The sequence below is a fragment of the Musca domestica genome, unplaced genomic scaffold, assembly GCF_030504385.1.
Source record: "Musca domestica strain aabys unplaced genomic scaffold, Musca_domestica.polishedcontigs.V.1.1 2, whole genome shotgun sequence".
Lineage (NCBI taxonomy): Eukaryota > Metazoa > Arthropoda > Insecta > Diptera > Muscidae > Musca > Musca domestica.
The window spans coordinates 9,658,933-9,668,675 of NW_026712249.1; the positions used below are offsets into that span (position 1 = coordinate 9,658,933).

General features: G+C 36.6%; 2 protein-coding genes across 2 annotated transcripts in view; one reads left to right on the forward strand and one right to left on the reverse strand.

Moving 5' to 3' along the window:
* Window positions 1-3,311: 3,311 nt before the first annotated feature.
* On the reverse strand, window positions 3,312-6,946 carry LOC101901457 (uncharacterized). The gene is made up of 4 exons (XM_005178922.4): window positions 6,568-6,946; window positions 6,173-6,506; window positions 5,326-6,120; window positions 3,312-5,269 (listed from the first exon to the last, which is right to left on the reverse strand). The coding sequence occupies exons 1-4, from the start codon at window positions 6,720-6,722 to the stop codon at window positions 3,620-3,622; spliced, it is 2,934 nt and encodes a 977-aa protein (XP_005178979.1). The 5' UTR covers window positions 6,723-6,946; the 3' UTR covers window positions 3,312-3,619.
* A 2,578-nt stretch (window positions 6,947-9,524) lies between these two features.
* Window positions 9,525-9,743, forward strand: part of LOC101901790 (protein lin-9 homolog) — a 32,599-nt gene continuing 32,380 nt past the window's right edge. Inside the window, exon 1 of the mRNA XM_005178924.4 lies at window positions 9,525-9,684. The gene's annotated coding sequence lies outside the window, so the exon portion shown is untranslated. The remainder of the gene's footprint in view (window positions 9,685-9,743) is intronic.

The following is a 9,743-nucleotide window of genomic DNA, read 5'->3' on the forward strand; positions in this document are numbered from 1 at the left end:
ACAAATACGTCAACAAATTGTTTTATTTTTATACATTTGTTTTTTATGTTTATCATTGATTTAATTTCATGTTCATGCCAGTGACGATAATTATTGTCATAACTCCTACCTACCTATCTACCTCCTACCAAGTTACAGGTGGAACCTACAAAAACGTATTAAAAATCCTCGCTATATTCTTAGTTCAGAAAAAGAGTTGTTTTTTCTGGTGGGGGACGTGGGATGGTTTCTATTATGTCAAGAAAAATTCATGTAAAACACGCATTTTAAGTCCGTAACAACAGAACAACAGTCTTCCTTGTACACAAACACACACACACACAGTGAGAGAAGAGAGATTTGCAAAGGACCTACTTTCCGTAAATGATAACAATAACAAATTTGCAAAATATTTGTTGTCCCATTTTTTTTCTTCATCTATTTGTTGATTCTTTTTGGGGTTTATTTATTTTGTGTGGCAGGAACGGAAGCTATCATCGTATGGCAAGGTAATGAACCACAAAACTATTTCCATACTCCAAAATAAAAGTTTTTAAATTGCGCTTTTCTGTTATCGCAAAGTTTTTCAAACTTCGTTTATTTGCATAGAGGCGGAATTGGCTGTAAAAGGATGTAACGACAAATCAGATACCAATCCGTTGGACTACTGTGTTTGGAGTATTTTGGGAAGCAAGGTTGGCACTAAGAAATACCAAAGTTTCGATCAAGCAAGCGCTTCGTAGGGAATGGTCCAAAATACCGCAGAGCAACATTCGGGCAGCGTGTGACGGTTTCATTGACCGTTTGAAAACTTATTCTAAAATGTGATGCTATTTCCGACATTGTTTGCCTTCATTCAATGAAATTTAAAAAAATGTAAAAATTATGGCGTTTGACTTCGTTGCAGTTTTTATCTTACCCTGTATAGGGGAGCTAAAGCTATATCTGAACCGATTTTCACCAAATTTCATGTACTAGCTTCTATATTGGATTCTGTCGGATGTGCCAAAATTCAGGTCATTTGGACTGATATTGGCCATTTGGTGCATAATTAACCCGAAATCGGATAAAGATATATACGTGAGCTATATCCAAATTAGAACTGATCTTAATACAATTTGGCAGAGGTATTTCCGAGCTCTATAAGATATCTGGTGCAAAATATCATTGTTGTCGGATGTATGTTACGAATGTGAGAGCCACCAATCCTCATCAGTTCCCTTGTTTTTGTCTGGGATATTCTCCCCAGAAGTTATTTTAAAAATAACTTCTATGACAAAAAACATTTTTTTACCCAAGTGACGAGATCGTAAGCTCAATAGAAGAGGAACCAAAGAATTAAATAAAACTAAAATTCTCTTGGAAAGTCTTCTAAATCTTACAACCGCACTTATAAACATTTACATCTTTCTCCACTTGTTATGCTTTCGTTCAGCCTGAACGAAGTAGCATAACCATGTAAGTTGGTTTTGTCTGTTACAACAAGAACCCCTTCGTCGACCGTGCCTTGTCTATTAATAGAACAGTGTGGCTTGTTTGTTCGGGATACCGTAGTATTTTGTTGTTGCAAAATGGTCTGGCTTTATCCCTTTATTGTTGTTTTTCTATTGAGCTTACGATCTCGTCACTTGGGTAAAAAAATGTTTTTTGTCATAGAAGTTATTTTTAAAATAACTTCTGGGGAGAATATCCCAGACAAAAACAAGGGAACTGATGAGGATTGGTGGCTCTTTCCGAAACCTAGGTATTCCCTGTCTTACCCCCTGGTAAACATTACCATCGTTCTCCACTAATAAACAAACGTTGTTTTTATAAAAACAACAATAAAGGGATAAAGCCAGACCATTTTGCAACAACAAAATTATTGAATGAAAGCAAAAAAATTTCGAAAATTTTAGAATAAGTTTAGATTTGTTCGAATTGATCACCTTTGACCTTTTGAAACGCCCGTTACACGCTGCCCGAATGTTGCTCTGCGGTATTTTGGCCCATTCCCAGTAATCGACACATTGGTATTTTTTTAGTGCCAACCTTGCTTTCCAAAATACTCCAGACACAATAGCCCAACGGAATGTCCAAGGTCTGGGGCCATGGCCTGCGCTTGAGTTCTGTCCAACCAAAGGAGCACATTTTCAGCTGACTTCTTTGGCAAGTTCACACGATCATTTTGTTTGTTTACAAACTGCTGGACAATGAATGTTTTCTCATCGGAGCGGAGAAAGCCAAATTTGGCAGTTCATTACTTTCGGCCAAGCGAAGCAACTCTTTAGCTCTTTTGAGTCTATTTTCTTTCTGTTGCGATGTAAGTTCTGGCACTTTTTGGAATTTCAATGGCTTTGCACCGAGCTCTTTTTCAATATTTGCCGAATGTAATATTTCGATATGTTCACCTCACGAGCCATTTTTCGGTCACTGTGACGTGGGGTTCGATCAAGTCGCTTCTTTACTTTTCGAACCACTCCTGCTGGTGTTGGTGTTTTCTTCCGTCCACTTTCTTGGCGTCGGGCTACGCTACTAGTATCATTTATTTAGATTTAAATGGTGGAGTGCTCTAACGATAGTCACTTGTGGTTTTCAAGCCAAATATAAAGAAATCACACCCCGCTTGAATTCCATCACGAATAACTTTTTTTCCTGGAAAATTCTCACCAAAATGCTTTTGTACACTTGTAAACAAGTGTAAACGAGTGTCTTGGAAATGACAGCAGTCTGAATTTGGTTGCAGTTTTTCATCTCATTCTGTATGTATGTATTGTATTAACTTTATAATGGTGAAAAATCGAAAATACTTACTACCTACAACAAGTCCATGGTATTATAAGGAGCTACTGTTTTGTTAGCTGCTGGTGCTAAAATGTAATCAACAAAATCATTATTTGGTAATGAGATTTTCAGCAGGCTATTGGATCGATGGCTCTACAGATTTCCCTTAACTGACCATTAAATGAAGTTTTCAGTACACTCAACTGCTATTCCACCTTCTTAGCCTTGGTAAAAAGTTTAGCTGGTTCAAGGGTTGAGATTATTCAGGCCGTCGTAAAACCATTTGAATAAAGTTTTTATTTTTTCGACTTTGGCACATCTTTTTTAGAAAACTTTGAAATTGTTAACTCAGAAAATAGCTGGCTCTCTTTTGAGCTAAACAATAAATTCCTTGTTTTCGACTTCTTTGTCTTTTTTGGAGGTTGACTTTTAGTCGTCGAAAAAAATTTACCTTTCCAGATGTAAAGCTTTCCTGACAGTTGCCTTTGTCTTTCTCCATTACCTTCTTTGACAAATTCCCTCATTCCCTCCCGTTCATATTTATTTATTTGAGAATGAAACAATCCAACTTCTTATTGCAATAGTTTATTTTCTTCATAATCAAATCACACTCAGTCACACAGTTTGTCAATGAAACTAACACAACACACGATCGATTTGGTGGAATGATGATTGTATCTCTTGTTCCAGGTTTCCATTTTTGTTTTTGTTTCTTTCATTCAACTAGTTATTGCTTACTTATTTACAATTTCCATTTTTTCCAATTCTCCTTGCTCGGCACCCCGGTTCAACAACAGTCTTTAATATAAATACATATATATATATATAAAAATATACAAACGTTTTTTTCCGATGTGGATACATTGTCAGATTATGCTCACGGATGATAGTAACGATAAGCAAATTGTTCAATAAATCTAGGACGAGCACATGTTAGCAAATTATAATTAATATCCAACGATTGATATTGTTCCAGAGATTTGCGAGTTTTTTGTAACAGTTCGCCGGCATCAAATTTGAATTTTTGCGATGAACTTTTGCCCAAAAATGTGTCAACCAAGTGGGTCCAAACTGAGACGGAATTATTTTCATTGTCTTTGGTTGGAGGGGAATGCATGAGATTGGTGCCCACACTAGAGGCTGTTGGGGAAGTTGTATTTGTCATAGGGGAATTGTTGTTCTTATCCGTCGCAGTGGGATTTTTCTTGATGGTATCCGCTTTAGTCTTAGACTCTGTAGTTTGTGCAATTGCTTGCCCTCCTTTTTTGTTATCTCCCTTTTGTTTGGTGTTTATATCGGCCATAAGTTTTTGCAATTGTTCAAAGGTATCTGTGACACGTTTCTCAGCTTCCACAATCCGTTTGGCATAGGAAAATTCCTTTAAATGTTGCGATACATCCACATGTTCATTGGACAATTTTTGAATTTCTTGATCTGTAAGTAATGCTTTAAAATTACCCGGTTTTTCCTCGGAGCCATTAATGAGGATTTTCAATAGGAAATTTTGTATTTCGGTGGTATTTGTTAGCGATTTGGAATATTCCACATAAAGTTCAGTCATTTTATTCCATATAATATTATTGGTGACATCAGTTTGATCTCCCGCCAAGACCATCAGGACCTTTTCCACCATTTTGCTGTCAAAATCATCAAGCACATGTAAATTGAATGTCATCAATAGTTTCATATTCATTTGATATTTATGTTTTAAGACATATATATCCCACAGGGTTTTGGTGGTACTGCTGTATTCTTTTTGCGTAGCCGATCCCAGATATTCGGTCACGGTCTTATCAAAAAGTTTTAGACTTAAAATATACGATGGATCCAAGGTAAAGTTCTTTAAAAATTTCACAGTGTAATCTAAAACTTCCTGGGGATTTTTAAAATGCTCACGTCTCTTGGCAAAGAAATCTTGTAAATCTGAAACCGTTAATTGATTGCGAAGTTGCGAGCCATCAATGGTTGGTGGTGCTCTGGTCATGGTAATTTGCTCATTTTTAACCCGTTCAAATGATTCTACCAAAATATCTCCAGCTGGTTTATTGTTTTCATCGAAAACCTCAATATCCACTGCCATGCTGGGTTCCTGTGGAGGCTGTGGTTTTCCAGCTTTGGCGTTTGGTCTCGTTACTCTCTTCACGGGTTGCCGATTTACTGGGCGGGAACAATGGGAATCACTTTCTACCTTATCTTTTATATTTAAATCATAATCACTTTTGGCCAACGTCGAGTCGCTGAAGTTCTGCAAATCCAAACCATCGAACATGTCCTGTTTGTGATCATAACAACAATACAAAGCTGACATGTCAATGGGATGAGCTTCGGTATTGAATATATAAGGTCCTGTATTGATAACACATTGTCCGCCACCATTGCTGGCACCTAATTCTATGATTTCTCCCTTGGCAGCATCGTTGTGCAGGAAATTATCTTCATCGAAAAGTAAATACAAATATTTTGTGGTTTCCGACAGAAAGAATGACTCCATGCGATTTTCCTTTTCATGGGTGACCACATTACGTATCTAAAAATAGTCGACTGCTATGATTTAATTCAAATTATGCTATTACTTCTACTTACTGTGGCATATCCACATCTGGTTTTGGCACTATGTTCAATGGTTTGCAGCATACTTTCACCTAGCTCCAAAAGGAATTCATTTTTTGAAGCCCTATACAAATACATTGCCGATTCGACAAGTTCAGGGCGCAGGGGATAGCTCTCTCGATTAGCTGCAGCTTCACCAGTTGTTATGGTATAAAATTCGGGCAAGAAACCATATTTTCTCCAAACACTGGCATAATTTGCCATTGTCTTAATGGCCGGCGATCTATCGCCGATCATACTCAAGATGCCAGGCCAAAAGGATTCCAAAGATTGGAAAACCGGCAATGTAACCTGGCCCTTATTCATATTAGCCCACACATACCAGTCTTCATGGCGTAAATATTTATCTATTTGCTGGCGGGCTGTATGGAACATGTCCAACAATTCCGGCCTCTGTAATAATATTGCTCCCTTGACCATATACTCGAAAAGGGAATCGACGCCAGCACCGATTCCAGAATCTAAAGCTGTCCAACGACCACTTTGTACATCTATATGATTACCAAATAAGCCAATATTGGACCTCCTCTTCCACAGCGAGTGTAAAGCATTCAAGGCCACTTCTTCGTAGATAGTATTTCCCGTCAAACGTGATAAGGTACCGAATTCCACCAGCAAAGTGCCAACCCCAGCTGTGCATGTTATGGAGGTTTCTCCCTTGGGAACACCATAACGTAAATTCACCGTACCATAAGGCATGCCGGTGGCCGTGTCAAAAGCCGGCAGCAAACGTTTGGCCACATCTTCGGCCATACGCAACAGCGGACCCTAAAAAAGAATTTTATTATTTCAAATTTACGAATCAAATCATTTTGCATACCTGACATGGCCATCCCTTCTCCAACTCTACTCCAGCCTTTTTGGACAATAAATGGGCAGATAGTAGACCTCCCACAATACGTATATTGGTTTCAAAAACCGACACATTTATATCTCTGTCAAAGTCCATTTTTTCCTCCAATAGCTTTGCTACTCTTCGGAACTCAGTGAAATTCCCCATTGTGGCCAGTGTATCCAGGGAATCAATCATGGTCAGGGAATAACTACCCCATGTATCTACTCCATCACACGTCAGCGGTCTCAGTTCATCATAATCTGAGGCATATTTCAAATATCCTTCATAGGCATGTTGAAACATGCCACGTACTTGTTCACTACAAAAGACAGACATGAATTAGCGATTTCAGAAGAGGGCTTCCAAACTAACCCACTTACCGTAACTCTAATTTTCGTTCTTTGGTATAGTGTTTCAAGGCGCGTACATAATTGGATTTGCTAAAGCTGCTAACATTCAGTATTGTAATAAGAATAAAAGTTCGCCATGCACAAGTTAGTAATGGAATTCTAATTCTGTTGCTAATTAACCACATTTTGATTTGCCAGTTTCACGTCGTTGATTTCCCCACGAACCTGTCATTTGTTTTTCTTGATTTTTGATTAATCGTTTGATTCTAATAGAATTTGTTGTATTATTTTATTGATAAATAAATCATAATATTTTTTAAATAATCCCGTCCAACAAACAAATGTGTCCAATTCCCTTGGTGTTGGTTGATTGTTCGTTGCGAGCGTGGAAACAAAAATGAAAAACGAACCGACGAAACGAATATGAAGGCCACAAAGGAATACGCGATAAAAAATAAACAGAAAGCAAAGACTTGGGTACTCTGTTGTTTACGAATGAGACGTGAGGAAAATTGAACATCTTCACTAAAGAGAGCGCGGAACTAGTTGTTTTAGCCTTGAAAACGTCAGTTGCAGTCACAACCCAGCGAACTATATTGTCCGAGATCGGACCGAAAGTAATATGGAGTGATTGGCATGTTTATCTTCTTTGGAAATAAAGTCTGCCCGAACTTGCATGGATATTATTGGGACATTCTGAAGGAAAATTAGAGTTGTCGAACAAGACTTTTAACAGTTTTCGGCTTAAAGAAAGTTCTTAAGAAATACTAAAGTCTTTGTCGAATAACGCTCTGTGTCATAATGTAATGGAAAACATTTGTTGAGAATAAAGTTCAACTAAAAAGTCGAATAACTTCATAATTGTAAGCACAAATAAAAACATAAATAAACAGAATTCTGACATACTCGGTCAGATGCGTCGGAAAAACTTTAGACTTGGAGCAGATGAGCCGAACATCCGTCATTTGGTTCGCTGGGTACTAACACTACCAACAACAACTCAAAACATATATGTGGTACGTTCAGTGATCATTTTAATACCGACATGTCCAAATTAGGGGTGTTCGGTAAATTCATAGTGGAATTAAGGACGTAGTCTTTAAATCGATAATGACAATTTGAAATTAATTTCAACTCTACTTCCATAAGAACTTGCCAAAACGAGTAAGAACCATGGTTCAATTGAATACAGGTGCATCGACGCACCTGCTGAACTGTCAAAACTACTTTGAAATTGAAAATTTTGAATGAAATATTTTTTCATAATAACCTCCGGTTTGTGTCGTATATTTTTTCTTTTGAAAAAAAAAAAATAAAATTTTTGACATATCAATGCTCCCAAGTCTTATAGTTCTTATAGGGCTTTTAGTATCTATTACTAAATCGTAAATGGTGTTCCTTTTTATACCCTCCACTTTGAAACGGAAGGACTATTAACTTTCCATTCCGCTTGTAACATTCCTAAATATTTATCGTAGACCCCATAAAGTATATATAATCAGCATAAAATGTCCATCTGTCTGTTGAAATCACCATAGATCCCACGTTATTTGACGTATAGCTTCAAAATTTGGAGCAACGATTTGTATTATGTCTAGGATGGTTTGAATTGAAAATCAGGTATATCGGTCCACGTTTTGATATAGCCACCATATAACGATACCTTCGGTATTTTGATAATTTTGGCCACATTTTTTCACCGATTTGCCTAAAAATTGGTATTTGTAGATCATAGGAGGTTATAACTCCGGTGGCAAAACACTGTATGTATAGGTTCACGTTTTGTATGGCCCTCATATAACGGTACCTCCGGTATTGTCACGATTTTTGCCACATTTTTCCACGGATATATCTATAAATTGGTACTTGGGGGTTATAATAGATTCCAGCTCCTGTGGAAAAACATTGTGTGTATAGGTTCAGGTTTTTGTATGGCCCCTACATAATGATACCTCCAGATATTCCGTATTTTGATGATTTATGCCACATTTTCCACGGATTTGTCTAGAAATTGTGATTTGTAGTTCGTAATGGTATCTCATATAGCGGTAAATCCCGATATCCGGCATTTTGATAATCCTAGTCACATTTACCCATAAAATTGTTTCAAATTTTGTTTTTAAGAAGATTTGGTTGATGATAATACTTGAAGTATAAAATTGTCTATGGAGATTCCCGTTTTGGTATGGCCACATACAACGACCTCACACACTTTATGGTTTTTTGAAAAGTTTAACAGCAAAACGGTCTTTTTTTATTTGTTTAATTCTATGATGCTCCCATGGTAAAATTAAGTGGGTCATTTCAAATAAGTGTACCCATCTCTGCCTTTTTTGTAATTTACCTTGTCAAATTTCAATGTAAATTAATCCATGGTACAATAAGGATTTAGAATAGCTTCGTAAAATAACAGAAATACAGCCCTGAGGCTATGCCCGCTTCCTGTCAGAATTATTCAAAATTATATCCGACAAGATGTTTTCATTTATTTGATATTTTTTGTTCATTTTTAAAATGAGTCAAATAGCGCGAAAGATGAATGAAATACCTGGAACACTTAGAAACAAATTGTAATCATCGGGGTTCCCATCTTTGATAATCAGCTCTAGAATACCTTTTTATTATACAATCTTAAGTTCTTCGCAAAATCTCTGAACACAACTGTCAACATTTTATTCTATTAGGCCTTATCTGTCCATTTTTTCACCATGCAATCCTGCAATTCAGGGATCAATGTATTTATTTGGCATCTGTTAGATATGTCATATGTTACTAATAAAGTAGTAACAATTGAAATGAGCTTTGACTTAAAATATTCATTGAATCGGCATATCTATTTTTTAAAAATTGTATTTTTTTTCCTGAAAAATATTGAATTGAAGACGAATGACAATTCTATTAAAACTCTCCTACACTGAACATACTCACTCGAGAAAACACGTATGTCGCTCTTTGTTAGTACGCATTAATACAACTCTGTGAAGACGAATGACAATTCTCTTAAAACTCTCCTACACTGAACATACTCACTTGAGAAAACAAATGTCGCTTTTTGTTTAAAACTTCATTAATTGTGTAAAAACAACAATTAAACATAAATTATTTGAAATTATCATCAATAATACCACACAAAGGAATAATATTAAGGTAAGTGAACGAAAATATGTGTTTATTAAACGAATTTGTGCGATCCTTGAGCCGTTTGC

Coding starts and splice junctions, on each gene's coding strand:
- LOC101901457 (XM_005178922.4), bottom strand. CDS start 6,722: ATGTGGTTAATTAGCAACAGAATTAGAATTCCATTACTAACTTGTGCA. Junction 6,121..6,172: donor AGAAGGGATGGCCATGTCAG/GTATGCAAAATG, acceptor ATTCTTTTTTAG/GGTCCGCTGTTGCGTATGGC. Junction 5,270..5,325: donor CCAGATGTGGATATGCCACA/GTAAGTAGAAGT, acceptor GACTATTTTTAG/ATACGTAATGTGGTCACCCA.